Below are 21,637 nucleotides of genomic sequence, written 5' to 3' on the forward strand. Positions count from 1 at the left end.
ATAAATCTCAATTACATTCTCCTTTTTTAATGCTATCTAATGGAAGATGGAAATAAAAAGATAGTATTTCAACTGTAAAATATTTTTTCATATTATTTAAAATAATTTGAAAAGCAAACTTAAGTGATCACTGCATTTTCACCACTTTAGATCTTAATCTATGACACCTAGATAGATATTTCATAATAATGGCATAATAAGACTTTCTATTTGGATTGCTATCTTTCTTTCAATATCAGTATCAAATACAAAACACGTGAGCATAAGTAAATTTAATTTAATGCTTCAGGTACCTGTATATCCACCTGCATCGGGACCGTTAGCTATCTACAAACAAAGCGATTTTTATGATGCTATCGATTATGCTTTGCACGGTTATTACAACGTCAACGATGCTATCGGTGCATATTCCTATATTGCCGAAGATAATTCAGTAAGACCCGTAACCTTGTGTCTTTATGAATATAAGGAAGGCATTATATTCGGTTTCAACGAGAGCTACGTGTTTGATAGCGAAATTGTGGAAACTTGCTTGAACATCACTCTTGAAACCTTCAACACATTTAATTCGTCGCACAATCTTCTGCAAGACAGAAACATTAACGTCAATTTCTCCGCACTGGTACGCGCTCATCTGAAATTTGCTCTAAAAACAGTGAATCTGAAAGCAGCCGGGCCAATGACACCACCCGATTGTTATCGTTTCAACATTAAAGTTATCTTTGATAACCGCGATTTCGATGGACAGATGCTGCTCTCATTAGACGCCGAGGCTAGAAAATTGCAATGCAAAGGTGATACCCGTTACATCACTGATAACCGCATCGAAACGGCACTTAGGACTTTGCTGAATTTACTTGTCATACTTATTTGTACGATTTCTTTGGTGTTATGCTCGCGAGCGATATATAGAGCTCAACTACTGAAGTTTGAGACTATAAACTTCTTCAAAAAAACGTATGGCACAATATTAAGCCTCGAAGGTCGACTGGAATTCTTGAACCTTTGGTACATTATGATTATCATTAATGATCTACTTATCATTATTGGTACTGTCATAAAGGAACAAATCGAGCGAAAACACTCCGACAGTGATCACTGGAATATTTGCAGTATATTTCTTGGAACTGGAAATCTGCTTGTGTGGTTTGGCGTATTGCGCTATCTTGGCTTCTTCAAGACGTATAATGTTGTCATTTTAACTTTAAAGAAAGCGACACCGAAAGTAGCAAGATTCTTGATATGTGCGGTTCTTATTTATGCCGGTTTCACGTTTTGTGGCTGGTTGGTGCTTGGTCCATATAATATAAAGTTTCGATCCCTTGCGACTACATCCGAGTGCTTGTTTGCGTTAATTAATGGCGATGATATGTTCGCTACGTTTTCTATAACGTTTTCCAATTCAGCTGTGTTATGGTGGTACTCTAGAATTTATTTATATTCGTTTATCTCACTGTACATTTACGTCGTCTTAAGTTTGTTCATTTCTGTGATAATGGACGCGTATGATACGATCAAGATATATTATCGCGAAGGTTTCCCGAAGAACGACCTGCAGACATTTATAGCTCCCTGCACAGATGAAGCATCGAGCGGCATCTTCAGGGACGATTCCGAGAGAAGCAACTTAACGGAGTTGCTTGATCGATTTTGTTGCTGTCGAAAAAGACCCTTTTACGGATCCTTCTCGGAGTCGGACTCCTCAACAAAATCTGAGCAAGAATGCAACGGAGCCATCTGTGTCTAGTGCGTTAACGCAAAGCACCTGGAGATGTTATGGTGCGACTATAGATACGCAGTACAATTTTAAATCGGTTGCCTCAACATCCTTAGTTTAATGATTTTAATTTGCTAGTTTTTTGCCTCGAATTGAATAAATAAAAAAAAATTGTATGCAATATCATGCATTACATTTCAATGCATTATATTTATCTGTTTTATGTAATGAAATTATCTTTTACAAAAAAATCACTAAAAAAATATAATCTTTAAAATGTTTTTTAATGAAAAAATTCTACAGAGTAAAAATAATTTCTTTATTAATATAGATTTAATCTTAAGCATTATAAAAATAAATTATCAAGCATAATATTCAGGAAGAAATTAACTATAAATGAATATTGGTGCAATCGGATCGATAAAGAATTTTCATGAATATAGATAAGTTTTTTAATTTATCGATTGATTAATCGCAATTATGCGTCAAGTGCTTTTATACAAGCACCTGACAAAGTTGTGCACATAATACAATCAATCGAATTAAGAAATTCACCTCATTTATAAATGTTGATAAATTTATTCGATAATCGCGACATGTTTATGCAACGCGAGTAATTTCTATTACTGCCATATAAGTTTAATTTATATAATATTTTATGGAAAAGCATTTATTACAATAGTGCGGTTATATTAGATTTCGCTTTTATTTAAAAACACAACTATTAGATAATTTTTTATTGGATGCCTTCTAATAGTCTACTAATTTTCAACACATTGTCCAAGTTATTTTTCCGATCTGTTAAAAATACGTAAAATAAGTATTGCGAAACAAAAAAAAACACAAAAATGACAGAACAAAAAAAGAGCAGAACTTTTAAACTGCTAGCAACCAATGCAAAATAATGTCAAAAATTTATGTACAGTATTTCATAAAAAAATTCTTGTACATTTGCATGTATAATATAATTATATATTTATTATTGTATTTCGCTATCGTAAATATCTTACACTTTGAGAATCCATGTAGAATATGTATAACTACGTATATTGCTTTTGCAATATATATAACATCAATAAATCCCCCATAGCAAAGGATCACATTCACTTCACAATAAAATCACAATAGTCAGGAAGAAAATATGAAAGATTATTATAACAAATTAATGTTACAAAGACATTCGCATTACCGTGACATTGCTGTGACATTATTTGTGACATCATTTGATAAAGCGGATATTCGCACATCATGATGTAATCATTATTGTTATGATGTAACTGTGATGTTTTTTGCTATGGGAGATATATTCTTGGAGAAAGTAAGATAATTAATAAATTGTATAAGAGTTGCCGTTTAATTGTTATATAAACCAATTCAGTGTTATACCAAAGTTAAAAAGGACATATAATATATGTATAATCTAAATAAAAATAAAAATTAAAGATTGAACTATGTCAATAATATCAAATAATATAAATTATTTGATTAATAAATTATATGATTATAGTCTGATCTTGATGTATGTATTAAAAATTGTAGGCTTTATATCGAGCATAAGATATCCAGAAAAAATATTATATACGAACATATTATATATAATGATATATAATCGTATATAATTTATATAATTATGTATGAAACTTTTTTTCTCGGGTAAAATTGCACAAAAAACATTATGCATAGAAATATATTTATATTTACATTGAAGTACAATAAACATGAATTTTTTAAATATCTGTTATAACATTTCTCTACTCGAATCAATTAATTTATAATATTATTATGCCAGTTTCAGTTTAAAGATTGCATTTCAAAACCGAAAATTAAATTAACGCGCATTCACAGAATTGAATATATGTATTAATATATAAATTAATATATAAATTCACACTGAAATATTATTAAGTACGAAGATCTACCTTATAATCAGATTTATAAGACATTTTATTTATATTATTATTTAATTTGAAGCGAAAAATACTATTGGATTAATAATAACGATTATTTAATTTAATAATTGTTTCAGTAATTAATATTTCAATTATCTATAGGTTACTGTAATCAATCTTGATTAATCTTAATCACACTTAAAATCTTTTTTATTAATAATAAGAAAAATAATGTGATTAAACTTGCAATGTAAAAAAATATCAGTTAATCAAAAATAATCGTTCAAGACTTTTGATGCTGTAAGAAAGAGGCACAACTCAAATCAGACAAAATATTATAACAATAAAATGTATATTTCAATTTCCTTTCATATTTTAAAACTTGCATAAATTAAATTCTATTTAATAGATAAATGATTCTCCATTTCTCCAATACATATCTATCTTCCCTTTCAATATAAAATCTCAAATGTATATAGAGTACACGTTAGCATGTACGTATATTTGTAGTATGTGTTGCTAAAGAAGGTGTATAGTGCATGTTCTGTGGAATATAGGAATCAAAGTGAAAAAAAAGAAGCAAGTGCAGCTGCATATACTTTCGCTGGCGACTGTACATACAGTGAACACGCCTGGTTCTTTGTTTATCCTCCGTATGACGTACGCGCGTCACGCAGCGAACAACGAGTGGCTCAATGTAACCGATCGAGGATCGAGTCTCGGCTGGAGAAACGGCAGCAGTCAGTGTCGAGCTGCCGAGTGCGCTGACCTGTAAGACGGATAGCGATGGTCGTTGACCGCGGTTGAGCGCGATCCATTGTTTACATCGACACACATTTCGACGCATTCTGAGGAACGGTGTCTCATACCGTATCCTCGTTAGCGACCCAATCGCCGATCATCATTATCGCTGTGATAAACGACAGCTGCGGGCAAACATGTCAAGAGTAGCGGGAAGTTCTCCCGCGAGAGTCGCAAACAAAGGTGAGCAGCAACAACAGCAACAGCAGCAAGAATTTCCGCTGGGTCTGGATAAAGACGCCAGCGAGCATAGCATTTCCAGCATAATGTCGTGCGTGTCCATCTCGCCAAAACACGCAGAAAGTAGCCTCCGAGTTATGGAGAGTTACCTGCACAAGCAACAGCTGACAGACGTCACACTGATCGCGGGTGAGTATACATCGAACGCTTTGTTTTGATAACAATGCATCTGTCGATGTGTCAATTGTCAATTAGAATTATGACTCAGTTGATGATTAATCATCAACTATGTTTTAATAAACGAGAATTATTAATATATATTTTTATTTATAATTATCATAGAAAAATTCCTTTTATTATTATTATATCTTATAATAATAATAAATATTAAAACCTTTTTTTGCTGGATATATAATAATAAATATTAAAACCTTTTTTTGCTGGATAATTTGCTATTGTTAATATTTCTAATTAATAAAAATTGAAGAAAGATGGGAAAATACATTCTTTATATATTAAACATATATATTAAAAATATTCTTTGTTCTCGATACAATTGGAAGCATCCCATATTTTTCATATTTGTGTGTGTGAGATTTATACTTTCTTTAGGAAATAAACGTGTCCCAGCTCATCGATTAGTCCTCAGTGCTGGCTCTGAATATTTTGCTGCCATGTTCACAAGTTCTTTACGAGAATCGGCACAAAATGAAATAGAATTAATGGATGTTGATGGAGATGCATTATGGGCTTTGGTTCTTTATTGTTATACAGGTAATTCGATTTGTAGATATTTTTCAAACTATTCTTGTTTATTTTTATTGATATATTTTTATATATGCACAGGTTGTATAGAATTACAAGAAGATAGTGTAGAGACTCTTCTTGCCACAGCGTGTTTATTACAATTGAATCCAGTTATTAAAGCATGCTGTCAGTTTCTTGTCAAACAGCTCCATCCGAGCAACTGCCTGGGCATACGAATGTTTGCCGACACGCAGGGTTGTTCGGAATTATTTGAATACGCACACGCATACACTACAAAACATTTCATGGAAGTTACAAAAAATCAAGAATTTTTACTGTTATCTGCCAACGAAGTTGCGAAATTACTTGAATCAGAGGATCTTAATGTTCCCTCAGAAGAAACTATCTTTTATGTAAGATTAACTACATGTTGTATGTAAATTATTTTTGTGAATAATTTTGTAAATAAATGCAAAATAAACTACATGTTGAGCAAAAAAAATTTAATAATATAAAATGTTAAAAAAAAAATGATTAAAATTTGTTATACTATGTTCATATATATTAACTACAATATGTCTAAATTGAAGTATAGAGAATAATGGAGTCTCTATTATTATTATTTCAGGCTCTAGTGACTTGGCTGGAACATGATTCAGAAAACAGAAGCAAAGATGCCAGTACATTATTAGGTTTAGTCAAATTACCATTGCTATCACCCGCGGTGAGTTCACTGACAGCTCAATTTTTTACTTGACAGAACTTATACATTAGATCAACTAATAAATTAAAACAGTTTATAGCTGATAATATTGAGAGTAACGAAATGTTCAAAGACCAAAGAATGGCGCAGGAATTAGTAATGGAAGCATTAAAATACCATTTGTTGCCTGAGAGAAGGCCTTTACTTCAAACAGGTAGAACGAAACCTAGAAAAGCTACTGTGGGTACATTATTAGCTGTTGGAGGGATGGATGCCAATAAAGGTAATTTATTATTAATATATACAAAATTAATTATTTAATATTGGTTGCTATTAATATAAAAAAAACATTAATGTAGCATCACGTTCTTTTAATTTTCTCAAGCGAAATAATGCAAAATATGCAATATAATGTCCAGGTGCAACATCTATAGATGCGTTTTCATTGCGTGATAATGCCTGGAGATCTTTAGCTGCCATGAGTAGTAGAAGATTGCAATTTGGCGCGGTGATAGTCGATAAAAAATTGATTGTCGCGGGCGGTAGAGATGGTTTAAAAACGCTGAATACAGTAGAATGCTTCGATTTCTCCACTCTTGCGTGGAGCACTCTACCACCTATGAACGTCCATCGTCACGGATTAGGTACGTGCCGAATTTGCGAAGTTAATACGCAATTTCATTCATTCGTAATAAAAACCTGATAAATACATTAATTTTTTTCAGGAGTAGCAGTATTAGGTGGACCTTTATATGCTGTTGGTGGTCACGATGGTTGGAGTTTTCTTGATGCAGTCGAAAGATGGGATCCGGCAACGCGTCAATGGAGTTCGATATGCCCTATGTCCATACAAAGGTCTACAGTCGGTGTGGCTGTGTTAAATGATAAGTAAGTCTACAGACAAATTATCACATTTATATATAATATCCGTTTTCAGCCGTTTTCACATAAATTTTAGTGTGTTTTCATATTTTATCGATTTAAAAAGATTTAATATTGAATTTTTATAATGATTTTAATGCAATTTTTTAATCTTTTAGATTATATGCTGTAGGAGGAAGAGATATCAGTTCCTGCTTAAATACTGTAGAATGCTATGATCCGCATACAAATAAGTGGACACCATGTGCGCCTATGTCGAAGAGGCGGGGCGGTGTAGGCGTAGGAGTAGTAAACGGTTGTCTTTATGCACTCGGTGGTCACGATGCTCCAGCTAGTAATCCGAATGCTAGTAGATTCGACTGTGTAGAAAGGTGAAGCTACTATTATGTTACATATTAAAATTTTCAAGTTGTGTGTAATGCAATGTAACAATATAGATATGATCCTAAAACTGATACATGGACTATGGTTGCGCCAATGAGTGTTCCTCGAGATGCAGTCGGTGTGTGCGTATTAGGTGACCGACTTATGGCCATAGGAGGATACGACGGTCAGCAATATCTCACACTAGTGGAAGCCTATGATCCACATCTCAACGAATGGGAACCTGTGAGTGTATAAACTATTCCTGTAATTGGATATAATACAAAAATAATTTTTAAATGTATTTTGTAATTTTATGTTTGAAGGTTGCTCCTCTTAAGGCTGGCCGTGCAGGACCCTGTGTTGTTGTAAAAAATTTAACTAATACCATATAGATCATTTTTATTAAACAATCAGTAATTCTTGCTATTATGTGATTTATATTTGTAACTATATGTGATTTTAAGTGTTTCAGAAATATAACAGAATTTGCTCTCTTGTGATATCATATGCGTGTTAATTAATCAAACTGTCATTTTTCTGAAACAATTTTAAATAATTTCATATTTAAATAAGTATTATATTTCTTCTTAGCATATAGTAACTTTTATAGGATTTTTACACAATTTCATACTGTACTAAGGAAATTCCAATTATTGTAATCTAATCAAACTATATATTTAGCATTTATTTGTACATAATATTTCGATTTTATATAAATTTTCAATGTAGCGAATAATTTTGTTATTGACAATGTGTGGTAATTTTTTTGTATCCATCATATTAATCTAAACTATAAGTACAAACATTTTCAATAAAATATATAAATCTAACCACGTTTTCTTTCATAAAAGTAACATTTTTCGTAAATGTCAATATTTTTCTGTATAATAATAATAATCATATAATAAATTGTAAAACCATTTTTTTAGAAATAAGTAATATAAATCAAGAATGCTAGTGAGAAATTTGAAAAAATAAATATATTTCAGATACAAATACTTTAAGTAATTACAATATTTATGCCAAATTATACTGATACTTTAACTTGTAAAAATCATAATTTAATAAACTTAAAAAAACTGATAGAAGAATATATAAGAACAAATTTATTTTTCTCATCAAGATAAATGTTTTTATTTACATATATGATATATGTTTCTATATTTGACGATTATTATCTCTTGAAATAAATAAAATTATATCAATTAATTAAAAGAAAACATGACATTATTCCATATGTTTACATTACAATTGTTTAATTTTTTTCTTAACAAGCCGGAAAAGTCCTGAAACAATGATAACAACAAAATTATATATCTTTCACAAAATTAGAAACAAAAATTGTAAAGTCAAAAAATATAAAAGCTATGCATGTTTTCTCTTTTCAAAAAGAATCTTACACTAACTTGTAAATGTGAAGATAAAATGTACTTTAGTTTACCGTGGAAAATCCGACGCTGGCTCTGCAAACTTGTGCCTAACCATAAACGTAGCAACAGCTTCCGCTACTTTATCTGGAACATCTTCATGAACAGCATGCCCACAAGCGGGCAATACTTGCATTTGGAATTTACCTATTTTTATGAAAAAAATAAGTAATTATTTTATTGAAAAATATTTAAAACTTGTGTCACATTAGCATATACTAATGACAGCACTGAAAATTATATACCTTGCATTTGTCCTACAGTGAGTTCACGATCTAATCTATCAACTCCTGCTAACAACAACATTTTCGGTGTAGGAACATTCAAGAATGCTGTCGATAATCCCTTAAACCAGCCAAACCAATGTTGCTCCGTTTTTGCCAAATCTATTCTCCAGACATATTTTCTGTTAGTAGTAATAGCAGAAGACGCAGGCGGTGGCATATTGGATGACTCTTCCTCTTGGATAATATCATCTCGCGATATAATTGGTTCTGGATTAGATTCACACTTGTTGTATTGGGTTGGCAATGAATCAATATCATGAGTTGCTAATTTGCTAGTTTCAATGCTGAAATAGCACGTGTATTGTATGATTCGATTTATTTTAATATCAGTATAAAAATATTACAAAAAACCTAAGATCTTTAAGAACTCACTAACTTCTTTATCTGCCCAGGAACGGAAACTTTTGCCGATTGTATATTCCGAATTTGTCCGCTACGAACGCTGAAAACATCAATTAAAGATTAATATGATAAAACTTTTGTGTATATATATATATATATATATACACACACATACTAATGCATTAACATGATCTGAAAAATTTAATTATAAGGAAATTAATTATATATATATATATATATATACAATAGAATTATATTATTTTCAAATAAAAAGTAAATGAATCATTTAAAGAACATATTACAATAATGATGAATGCATTAAAAGCATTAAGAAAATACTAACCACCACTCTATAGCCTGAGATATGGTGCTAAAACTAGATGGCCGTGATCTCAAAAAACTCTGCATAGAAGCTAATGCATCCATTGCCGTACCTTCTACAACATCTATAACTCCTAATCCATATAAATTTGAAATCAGTGGAGCTGCTCTTACAGCTACCGCACCACCCATGCTATGACCGACAAGAATTATTGGAGCATCATGCGCAATTATGTCTATAACAGCTGCAACATCTCTGGTAATAAAAATAATACAATTTATTACAACGCAAAAAAAAGATTTCATAAAGATTTTATGCACAACGGCTTATAAATCAAATAATCAAATAACATATAAGAAATAAATAAAATTTTTATAAAAACCAATATATACAACTATGTATATGTATGTGTGTACAAAACTATTTTACATTCATAGAAAGTTTTTAACAAATTTATCATATATATATATATATATATATATATATATATATATTTATATATATTATATATATTTATTCTTACTTGAAGATTAAAATACATAGATTAAAAAAATACAATCAACCTTATTATAATAATAAAAATATAAGCAAAATTAAAAAAAATGTACATTTTACTCACGATGCTAAAGTATCTGCAGACAAGTCATCATCGTCTGTGGTATGAGTATCCCCATGACCTCTAAGATCAATCGCCATGACTCTACATAATACCATTGTCATAATCGATTTCTAAAATTAATAATGCGTATTAATCTCTTTCTCAACATGTTATTAGCAACTACAAATGATACATACTGTGAGTTCTGCCCAAGTTAAACCACTATAACCACCGCCATGCAATAAAACTAATAATGGTCCCTCAGTGCCCTTGATATAAACATGAAAAGTGTTCTGTCCCACTGGTACATCCTTGGAATGATCAAAATACGGATCCCATCGTACTGGTTCGTAGTCTCTTCTTCGCTGAGCTCCCCTCGACTTACTAAGTCTTTAAAAAAAGGCATTTTTGTATGATTTTATAGCAATTAGATTATGATTTTATAGCAATTTCCTTCAACTTATTCAGTAACTTATTAAAAATCCTACTTTCATACGATTTCACAAGTCAACACAAACCTGGAGTTCAAAGCAGAGAAATTGATGGCCGATGGTGGTAATCTGGATTTCAAAACTGACTTTTGAAGGGCAGACATGTTAACGTATCGCAGACGTCAATGACACCGTCGTGTCGGGAACGATCTCTTTCGTACTTTCTATTGCAGTCATATATGCAAAAGGGAACACTCGGCACTGGCTAATGCACAGTTGTGCGTGTAAGGGAGGTGACGGAGAAAAGAAGTGTGAAACACATATATGACGTTAATGGATCTACCGGCGAAAGGAACGTCGAGGACGCGAAACTCACACTATCGCACACCGATCATCGACACGCAAATGGCGGAAACGGATTTTTCCTATTCTTTTTTCTTTTCTTCTTTTCTGTTTCTCCTAAATGTTGCCCTTAATCCTCTGATAATCCTTTGATAATCGGATAATACTAATTTATTTTCGAGTATCACCGAGCTTTCTCGAATTATGTCAAACATCGACAAGTATTCGCGGAAAAATTGCAGCGCTATTTTTGCATGAGTTTTGGAACGCGTTAAAAATCCCACGATTTTAGTACGATCCGAAACTCATCAAGAAGAGGCATCATAACCTTTCGATTTGTGAGAAAAAAAAATCAATTTCTAAAAGCAATTTCTAAAAAAATAATATGTAATTTCCATATTAAAACTATTTTCTTGCTTATAACATCTTAAAATTAATTAATTTCCGATTAATATTATTATTAAGCTACCGAAATTTATTATTTATAACAATTAATACATTTTAATCAAAGTTGTTTATTTTTTGGCGCAATTAAAAATCAATAAACTCGTGTATGTATATATATTATAATAATTATTATAAATTAAACTACGTAATATATATATAGTTTTAATATATATACACATATAATATATATATATATATATACACATATGTATGTACATAAAATATGTTATGTATATAAAATTATAAATTCTCAATTTCATTTTCTTGAAAAATTTCAATAACATGTACATGTTATATGTTCATTTGTTTGTCATATGTATATAAATAACAGATATATATCATATTGAATATATGGATCCTATCGAATATTAAGAACACAATATAATTTTTACTATTGTATGTCTGAGTATACAATAAAATAATTAAAGAGATATCTTTATAAAATGTGGGCTGGAGAGATAAAGAAAGAAGTTGCAACTTCGATGATTCATACATATCCATTATGTAAGGTAAATTGATTTTGTTTGTAACACATCACAAGTCAATTAGGATATTTTAATTATTGCAGAAATTTTCTTTAGCACAGTGATATGCCAGAGGATATGAAGCAGGAAGCTATAGAAACCTGTGTCACTGCTGTGGAAAAATATTCAGAGAATTATGAGCATGCAGCTCGCATGATCAAAGATAATCTGGATAAAAAATTTGGTCCACCATTTCAAGTAGTCGTCGGGGAAGCTTATGCATGTGCAACTACATATCAAGAGAATTCACTATTATATATGTTTATTGGAGGTAACGTAGCAGTTCTTGTATGGAGGACGGTTACAGGTTTTTGATAAATTTACATGCAAAAGCTAAATATGTACTTTCAAATACTGTCATGTATATGAATTTTTCTAAATATATGTTATGTATTATTATTACCTTCTTACAAACAAGTACTTTAATATTGAATCTTATATATTTTTACACATACTGTCATATATTAAATATATTGTTTTCTAAATACAAATAAATAATTTAAATATAATCTGTACCAGAAAGTATTTCTATATATTAATTGTTATATTTTATATGATACATCTTAATGATTATCAGATTATCATCATTAGTTTTGTGTTTCCAATATGTTTAATTATGAGTATAAAATATTTAATTTAAACACACAGTTGGACCCACACTGAGATATTACAATTAAACATTCTTCCTCTTGTAACAGTTTATCTTACATATGTTACATATGTTAGTCTTACATATGCTTCACACATTCATATGAAAGTACTTTTATGTACATTCAAGCACATATATATGCATTATATAAACACATAAATACACACAAATACATAAAATAAATTATAATAAATGTCGAAACTGCACTATGCAGATTTCCAAATGCATATTGCCAAATTGCCAGCACAATACATATATAGAAGGTGTTTCAATTGATAAGTTATTTCAAAACCGTAGCCTTCTCCAACAACAGTGTGCCATGATGCACCGAATTTTTTATCCATTGTCTCCTTAATCATTCGAGATACGCTCTCATAATTGTCTGCGTATTTTTCTGCTGCAGTTACACATAATTCCATCGCTTCCTGTTTCATTTCGTCGGACATATCGCATTTCTGTAAATAAACATCATTAAAAAAATTATACATTATTAAAGAAATTTATATTACCAAAAGATTTCCAGTAATTTACCCAACTCATATACACACACACACACACACACACACGCACGCACGCGCGCGCACGCACGCACGCACGCACGCACGCACGCACGCACGCACGCACGCACGCACGCACGCACGCACACACACACACACACACACACACACACACACACACACACACACACACACACACACATGTATATATATTTGGATCTAGCTGGATAATTTTTGCAATGACAATATTATAATTTCTCCAAATTTTTATAAATTTTAAGTAATACATAATAATATTTAAAATAATTTTTAAATATTAATATTTTTATATATTATAGAATCAAATTAGACAACAAACAAATTGATATTCATTCGAAATTAAATAAAATGCGGGTAATTTTGATTTTAAATCAGAAGTGTCGATATACTTCCCGTATGTATTGATCAAACGTCATATTTTACATCTATTTACGCAGCGAAAGTTATACAACAAATTATAATAAAATGCGACGTGCATTTTACTTACTCTACAAAACGGATAAGTGTGAAGAATTTTTACAATGTCGTCCTTTCTCACTTCGGTCATTATTGCAATTTTATAAGCAAATCGCGCCTCTAACAATGCTAACACAAATACTTTATACAGTGGCACGGTTGCGGTGTCCCAGGCGCAGGTCAGTGAGTCAGAGGAGCACATTGTCACCATCATAAATTATCCGTCACGAAGACATTTATTGACATTTATGTTGTACTAATTTAATGAAGATATTTCTTATCTCTTGGATATAGGCATGTTTTGTTATCATTATTTTTAGTTTTAGCACGTAGTCGAATTGCGATACAGACGCTTTATTTATATAAAGAATTACAGAAATTATGAAATTTAGTGAGTCATTTATGTTTCAAGAATAAAGAGGTTAATATCTCAATTCGACATTAATATTTATTAGCTAACGCTGGAAAGCTTTGTTTATTTTTGCTGCATTCATCTTCACGATGAATTATAATTTATAAAAAATAATCTACAATTGTATAAACAGTTTTAACGATCTTGAAAAATAAATATTTATTTAATTGAAAAACATTTTCTTTATAAAAGGAAAAGATTTTTTGTGTGTAAATTTCTTTTATATAAATTGTTTACAGAAAATATCTAGGAAAGAAGTAAAATTTAGAAAAAATGGCATCAAGATTCAGTGGAGCGTTGCAAATTACAAATCTGGATGATTTCATCACTCCATCGCAGGTATAATGATCAATATCATTCTGTATTGGATCTAATTTTCATGTATTATTTTAAATTACATTTGTTACAGGAATGCATTAAACCCATAGAAATGCAAGCAAACAAAAGCAAAACAGGTGCAAAGATAAAAATACAATCAGATAATGCCCTTTCGGCGCTCAATGAAGTAAATGTCTACAACATTCATTTTGCCAAAGTATAATTCTAACATAAAACTTTTCATTAAAGTTTGCTTTATTATACAGATTGAACAACCAGAAAAATTACAAAAAGTTGAGATCACACTTGCAGACTGTTTAGCATGCAGTGGTTGTATTACATCTGCTGAAAGTGTGCTCGTTACTCAACAAAGTCGAGAAGAATTGCTTAGGGTGTTTCAAGAGAAAGTAGTTCAACAGGTAAAGAATAAATGTTACTACAATGTATAAATATTTTATAGTTTTCTAATTTATATACAAAAGTAAAGAAATTTTATATATTAAACAAAATATCAAGTATTTAAATATCTATAGAATGTATAGAAATATACAGCACTAATTATTACTGATTCTTTTATAAATATAAACCTTAGATTTATATCTACAATATTTATCTTTGAATGAGATATATAAAATTATTAAGATTCTTAATTTATTTTATATTTTAAATGTTTTAATATCATTTTGTAGAATGTAGGAAGCACAGATTCTAAATATATAATAGTAAGTCTATCAGTGCAACCAGTGTTGTCACTGGCACAACACTATGAACTTACCCCTGAGCAAACTCTCCATAAACTAGCAGGATTTTTCTATCGATTGGGAGCTGATGCAGTATTGGATATGACAGTGGCTGACGATTTTGTCTTATTAGAAGCTGCCAAAGAGTTCGTCGAACGTTATAAAGCCAGTAAAGAGGGCATGAAAAATCAGTTACCAATGTTGTCTTCTTCATGTCCAGGTAAAATATTTATGAAAAAAATAGATATTAGTCAATTTATGAGATTTATAATATATTTTTATTTCTAATATATTCTTATTTCTAATAGGTTGGGTATGTTATGCTGAGAAAACTCATGGAAATTTTATATTGCCATATATAAGTATCACAAAATCACCTCAGCAAATTATGGGATCATTAGTAAAGTATCACTTAGCTGAAGTTATGAATCTGTCACCAGAACAGATATATCATGTAACTGTAATGCCCTGCTATGATAAGAAGTTGGAAGCTTCCAGAGAAGATTTTTACAATCAACAAAGAAAGACGAGAGACGTAGACTGTGTCATAACATCAAGTATATTTATTCATATTTCTGCATTAAATTTAAAATTATTAAAATTTAAGTATAAATTATATCAACTTTTGGTTTTTCAGTTGAATTGGAACAGATGCTAAGTGAAGATGGTTTAGTATTAAACGAAATAGACGAAGGTGAAATTAAACAACCATTTGGGTCTTGCAATGAAAACATTGGAAATAAGTTGTGGGGTCATAGTGGCTCAGGATCAGGTGGTTACGCAGATTTCATTTTTCGTTACGCAGCAACGAATCTTTTTGACGAGGACAATGTTACAGTGGATTTCAAAAATCTTAGAAATCCTGATTTTCAAGAGGCAGAATTGAAAAGAAATGATCAAGTGTTATTAAAGTTCGCTACTATTAATGGATTCCGAAATATACAGAACATAGTTCAAAAAATGAAAAGAGGCAAATGCGTTTATGACTATGTTGAAATTATGGCATGTCCATGTGGTAATTATTGCTTTGTTTAAAATGTTTTAGCATGCAAATAACTAAATTTAATATAATTATTATTATTAGGTTGTTTAAACGGTGGAGCACAAATAAGGCCCAATGGGAACGTTCAACCTCGAGAACTTGCGTTGACATTAGAAATTATGTATCATAAACTTCCATTAAGCAAACCCGAAGAAAATAAAGTGGTACAGAACCTATATAAAACTTGGCTAGGAGGAGAGCATACAGACAAAGTTAACGCATATTTCAATACACAGTATCACGAAATACAAAAAATGAATACAGCACTTGCAATAAAGTGGTGATCTAATATATATTATAACAATGTTATATATCATTATTTATATAATATGTATATTTGTATAGAAGTTCATTGGCTGATTGATTCTTTATTTATGCAGTACAATAATAAAAATAAATAATTTCTAATTATTTGATGCTTAAAGTCATAACTTAAATATATGCCATGTGATATAAATAATTTTACGCTCTTATATAATATAAATAATGTGTACTCTTAATACCATCTTATATACAGGATTAAAATTACATTATAAAAAAAATTGCAAGTGTATTTATTGTGTAAAAGTTATGATTGTACCTAAAATGTATTATAACAATTTCATATTACAAGTGTATTTATTTATACAAGAGAGAGCTTTTTAAAACGACAGAGATATGATTATCACATATAAATAATATCACGATATACACATACAAGTAGCTGTTGTTTAAATACAAGTTCTTTTCTTATATATGTTAACTTTTAATAAAGCAATATATTTTCATTTTGAATACAACACTATATATATCTTACATATATTATTTCTTAAAATGCGTTGTTACACATGTGTCATAAATAGTACGAAATGTACACAATGTATAAATAACTTCTCAAATAAAAGTAAATAGATAAAAATATCACATTTGTGTTAACACATAAATACGATTAAAAATATTGCAAATCATGCTCAGTGAATTATTACGAGTAATTCCCATTATCTGCTTTATTTTTCTCTGTGTATTCTTTCTGTTTTTATATAATCCCAAGTCTTTTCTTGCAATAATTATAATTACCCTTCCTGAAATTAGCAACAAGAGAATGAATAAATACATAATTGAGTGGAACATGTTGCATGTGGCTTCAATTATCTAGAATTTTTGTTATCTAGGAATTCTTCATTTTCATTCATTTCTTTAGATTCGGATTTTTTCAAATCTATATCTGGGTATCCATCCTCGATATATCGAATGGAATCATGATCCATGTTATTGTCATCTTGATTTTCACATGTATCTATTAACCATCCTTGATTGCTATCAATTTCTCTAGTAACAACAAGGAATAGTTCCTTTTCCTTGCTATCTATCTGATCCTTTAGATATATGAGTAAATCGTTGTCCTGATATAAAAAAAAATATAGTTAATATTGCAAAATATATAAAAATATGTTTATATTTTTTAACAAATTTTATTTAATTATATTATTTAATAACCTTTCCTATTAATTGTGGCGAGTCCAGTTTTGAATCAAGATTATAAAAGGCACCATGTATCTTTTTTAAAGCGATCCAATGACGTCGTTTCAAAGGAAGTAGCACAAAACCTAGTTTGTATTCAGTTGGGACATTAAGTATAAAACCCTCGATGTTGTCTAAACGAAGACACTTTGGATCTCTAAGGCAGAAGGAATAATTAATAAACGTTTACAATCGTAATTTATATGGTCATATTCTTACGATATCAATGATTACGAACCTACGTTTGTCGAACCATACAGCTTCGCGTCCTCTTCTTTGAAGAGCAGCCATAATAACATTAATATCATAATTGCCAAGTCCTAATAGAGATTTATGAGGATTGATCCATACATCTGGACTTAAACTGTAACAAATTTGATCTAATTCTTGCTTGCTAAATCCACGCTCTTGAAACAAGTTGTTTAACGCATGTAATGCACACAGCTCCTTCACCTATATTTCAATTTATAATTTTATATAACATAAGTACACAACAAAGTAAGTAAAAAGACTTTTTTCAAATATAGTAAAAATATTTTTAAATATCAATATTCCATTCACAATTGCTTCGCATTGTGTATAATGTGATGAGTTTTCTACACAATATAAATGCGATATAAAAACAATTTACGAAATAATAACATTAACAAATTACTTGTCGTTCATGGTATATAGATCCAGTCATATCAATCGTGCTCGCAACCATTGCAACTACATAGTTTTCCCACCGTCTAAAAGCAAAGATTAATTTGCCGGTGCTTTTTAAAAGAACCTTTAAAAAATGTATTCAATAGTGTTCAACAACGAATGACTATCAGCAAACTACAGGACTTGAATCATCAACGGCACTTTAAGAACTCACGACTATTCAACTATCATAATGATTAAAGCACGCCAAACATACATTACATGTCATTTGGATTTGGCGAAAAGCACACACGATAATCGTAGAAAATTAGTGGTCACGAACTCTCAAAACGCTCGATTGATACAACTACAGGCCACAGTCGTAGTTAGTGAAAGTACACTAAAGTGCAGAACAGTGCAGAAGCAATGGATCAATTCCAAACTGTTCCATAAACAGAAACCACTGATACACCCCTTCAACTTGGCAGTGTTTCGATTCAGACTGGATATTTTCTAATTACCTAATACCTTGACAAACGTAGCAAATTAATTCATTCATATTTTCAATGATAATAAATAATTTAACTCTTTTAGTTACATATTTTTTTGATAACCTCATAACCTTAAAAGAATTAAATTATTTATTAACACTAAAAATGAATATGAAAACCGATTTGCACTCAATTGCACCAATTTGCCATAATCGTCGATACAACACTACAGGTTTGTTCACTTCAATATGCTTCAACATATTCCTACTCACTCTAAGGGGCTCCACACAATAAAAGGAACAGGGAACAGAGAATAAGAATTTTAACCTATCAGAAACTGTGTATTCAGCAATACGTGATTTCTGATAGGATTGAAATTTTTATTCTCTGTTCTCCTTTTATTGTGCGGAGCCTTTAAAGCTAGTCACAGGCCTAGTTTTCACGGAGAATTTAAACCGGAGAGGCCCTATTCTTGAACAAATATCGCATTCGAAAATAGCAATTCCGTACAATCAACTAATCACAATTGAGAAACTTTTATTTTCATATGCGAAAATTTCATATTCATATATGCTCAAGAATAGGGGCCCAGGGCCAGTTGTTCCATCTTTTGGTAAATTTTTCCTGTTGAATAAGCAACATTACCCAATCACACGCGCAGATTCCCAGATTTACTTCACTGGTAAAATTTACTAAAAGGTGGAACCGGCTCTCAGGGTATCAATTATGAAACTTTTTTCCTAGGATAAAAAGTGAAAAGTGAAAAATTTCTCCATTATCTTCAATAGTTAAAATTTTCACTTTTCACTTTCCATCTTAGGGATAAACTTTCATGATTGATACAAAGAATAAGAACCAATCAACTACATGCCTCTATCATTCGACAGGGGACTATTCGACTGTAATTGGTTGGTTCTTTCTTACATTCAAATCCGGTGTAAACAATTGACGAATATAAAGAAAAATATCAGGGCGCTTCTCCTTTTGATCGTAAGCCTGTTCTCTCCTCCGATTTGGTAGACTTTCGTTCTGTCACTGACAACAGGGCAAACAGCCCTGACGCTGTTGGTATCTCTATTGTGTTTATATCTAGTAAATTTCTTACACCAATTTAAAATGGAAACTAAACCACATTTTTCGTAACAGTAAGAGTTTCGACTAATCGATTTGCTTTATTTTTACGATTACGGATGGCCTAATCAAGCAACATGATTAGTCGAAAATCTACGTTACGATTACGTTACGGAAAGTGTGTGTGTGAGACTATTATAGCTTAACGATTACTGTTACGGAAAGTGTGTGTGTGAGACTATTATAGCTTAACGAGCGCGATTGAATGAGTAGAAACTACGATTGGAGAAAGTAGGAGCATGTGATGCGATGAGCGATCAGCCACAAGCGATATCCAATGAAAGCTCTAGGGATCGATTCCGTATCTTGAAACGAGATGAAAATGAACGAATATATTAGAATATTGATAATTTCATTAGTCAATACCTAGTAAATTTTTTCATTTTTGTAATTTTCATCTCGTTTCAAGAATAGAATCAATCTCCTGCTTTTGCTCACGTGATGAAGTAAAGCAGAGCACTCATTGGGCGTATTCAGTGGACTCAATAGTTGAGTAACTGCTTACTATTATTGGTATATTCTTTTAACTCATCCAATCAGAATTTTAGCTCTAGAAGAATACATCAATGGCAATGCTTACTCAACTGTTGTGTCTATTGAATGCGCCCTTCAGATATCGCTCATCGTTCATAGCATTCAGTATGTAATAGACATGAACATGATGGAATTAAATAAAGTGAATATCATTTCTGTTCTCTGTTCCCTGTTCCTTTTATTGTGCGGAGCCCCTAACCTGTCAATTTTATTTACAGAATGCATAATAAGTAGGGGAAATGTAGTAGCGGGTAATTGTGCGCATTCTGGTTTAATACTTTTCCAATGGATGAAAACATCCAATGGATGAAGATTGTGGTGAAATTTTTACGCAGGTCGTCCTCTTAAGATATAACTACAAAAGATACGACATAAATACGTTGCTAACCAGAGAAATACAAAAAAGTAAAATCACATCTTTTCTTGTTATTTTAGCAGTCAGAAAATTGGTATTTTTAATTTGTTTGATTAAAGTTGCATACATTATTAAAGTATGTTATTATGTGCGTCTTTTGAGATTATTTATTAAATTAGTAAGAAATGTTGAAGTAATCGTATTTCATATCGAGTCAGGCCGCGGCGATTGTGCGCAAGCGTTTTGAAGTGCGCACAATTACCCATCTTCCATATATAATACTATATGAGCACTCATTTTTTCGTTTTTTCTTTGCATTATTATTTTATTTTGTCTATGTGTATTAGTATTACATTAGTTTTTGCTTAATATATGCATACATATTTAAAATATATTTAATATATATTTATATCGCAATATATTTTCTGATTTCTTTGTAAACATTCCATAATTCATTCATTTCTTACGACTTTAGCTTTGCGCACAATTATTCAACCCATGCGCACAATTACCCGACGCGAGAAATTTTTTCGCTTTTTCATTTCTTTTTTATTAAATATAATTTTATTGAATAAAAATCTGTTCGATATGAAGATATGTAATGATAGAAAAATGTTTCTATATCATATTTATATCACTTTGAACTTGGAAAATCATTCAAGGACAATAAATTTCCCTTAGGTGCGCACAATTCACCCAATTTCCCCTACTAATTATAAATTCCTGCATGAAATATAAGAACAATAGGGAGTTTCGTGTAAACCTCATGTAAACCTACACAAAATCATAGCTCTGTTTGTGTTGCTTGCACCTTTTTACATTTTCATTCTCTCTCTCTCTC

General features: G+C 30.8%; 7 protein-coding genes across 8 annotated transcripts in view; 4 read left to right on the top strand and 3 right to left on the bottom strand.

Annotated features, from left to right (window-relative positions):
* Positions 1 to 1,747, top strand: part of LOC105620640 (mucolipin-3-like) — a 4,875-nt gene extending 3,128 nt beyond the window's left edge. The window contains exon 3 of the mRNA XM_012202128.1: positions 290 to 1,747. Coding sequence (XP_012057518.1) covers positions 290 to 1,747 — 1,458 coding nt within the window. The remainder of the gene's footprint in view (positions 1 to 289) is intronic.
* Positions 1,748 to 4,544: 2,797 nt separating this feature from the next.
* LOC105620641 (kelch-like protein 5) lies at positions 4,545 to 7,677 on the top strand. Its single transcript, XM_012202129.1, has 10 exons — positions 4,545 to 4,776; positions 5,200 to 5,361; positions 5,434 to 5,747; positions 5,963 to 6,058; positions 6,131 to 6,320; positions 6,457 to 6,681; positions 6,763 to 6,925; positions 7,078 to 7,290; positions 7,357 to 7,528; positions 7,609 to 7,677. Exons 1-10 carry the CDS (start codon positions 4,545 to 4,547, stop codon positions 7,675 to 7,677), a joined length of 1,836 nt encoding a protein of 611 aa, XP_012057519.1.
* Positions 7,678 to 8,552: 875 nt separating this feature from the next.
* LOC105620642 (protein phosphatase methylesterase 1) lies at positions 8,553 to 10,856 on the bottom strand. Its single transcript, XM_012202130.1, has 8 exons — positions 10,780 to 10,856; positions 10,459 to 10,651; positions 10,283 to 10,392; positions 9,685 to 9,918; positions 9,376 to 9,441; positions 8,958 to 9,283; positions 8,727 to 8,859; positions 8,553 to 8,571 (listed from the first exon to the last, which is right to left on the bottom strand). The coding sequence occupies exons 1-8, from the start codon at positions 10,854 to 10,856 to the stop codon at positions 8,553 to 8,555; spliced, it is 1,158 nt and encodes a 385-aa protein (XP_012057520.1).
* Positions 10,857 to 11,924: 1,068 nt separating this feature from the next.
* On the top strand, positions 11,925 to 12,320 carry LOC105620643 (dynein light chain 4, axonemal-like). The gene is made up of 2 exons (XM_012202132.1): positions 11,925 to 11,990; positions 12,063 to 12,320. Exons 1-2 carry the CDS (start codon positions 11,925 to 11,927, stop codon positions 12,318 to 12,320), a joined length of 324 nt encoding a protein of 107 aa, XP_012057522.1.
* Positions 12,321 to 12,860: 540 nt separating this feature from the next.
* LOC105620644 (dynein light chain 4, axonemal-like) lies at positions 12,861 to 13,737 on the bottom strand. Its single transcript, XM_012202133.1, has 2 exons — positions 13,678 to 13,737; positions 12,861 to 13,109 (listed from the first exon to the last, which is right to left on the bottom strand). The coding sequence occupies exons 1-2, from the start codon at positions 13,735 to 13,737 to the stop codon at positions 12,861 to 12,863; spliced, it is 309 nt and encodes a 102-aa protein (XP_012057523.1).
* A 594-nt stretch (positions 13,738 to 14,331) lies between these two features.
* LOC105620645 (probable cytosolic Fe-S cluster assembly factor CPIJ010948) lies at positions 14,332 to 16,442 on the top strand. 2 transcript variants are annotated; one of them, XM_012202135.1, is made up of 7 exons: positions 14,332 to 14,397; positions 14,468 to 14,569; positions 14,643 to 14,786; positions 15,066 to 15,336; positions 15,425 to 15,673; positions 15,754 to 16,131; positions 16,201 to 16,442. In XM_012202135.1, exons 1-7 carry the CDS (start codon positions 14,332 to 14,334, stop codon positions 16,440 to 16,442), a joined length of 1,452 nt encoding a protein of 483 aa, XP_012057525.1. The 2 variants fall into 2 exon arrangements, with proteins under 2 accessions (XP_012057525.1, XP_012057524.1); XM_012202134.1 differs by having other exon boundaries at positions 14,468 to 14,563; positions 14,643 to 14,795.
* An 843-nt stretch (positions 16,443 to 17,285) lies between these two features.
* Positions 17,286 to 18,364, bottom strand: LOC105620646 (josephin-2). Its single transcript, XM_012202136.1, has 4 exons — positions 18,314 to 18,364; positions 17,897 to 18,111; positions 17,635 to 17,815; positions 17,286 to 17,540 (listed from the first exon to the last, which is right to left on the bottom strand). Exons 1-4 carry the CDS (start codon positions 18,362 to 18,364, stop codon positions 17,286 to 17,288), a joined length of 702 nt encoding a protein of 233 aa, XP_012057526.1.
* Positions 18,365 to 21,637: the final 3,273 nt, after the last annotated feature.

The sequence above is a fragment of the Atta cephalotes genome (genome assembly GCF_000143395.1).
Source record: "Atta cephalotes unplaced genomic scaffold scaffold00028, whole genome shotgun sequence".
Taxonomy (NCBI): Eukaryota; Metazoa; Arthropoda; class Insecta; order Hymenoptera; family Formicidae; genus Atta; species Atta cephalotes.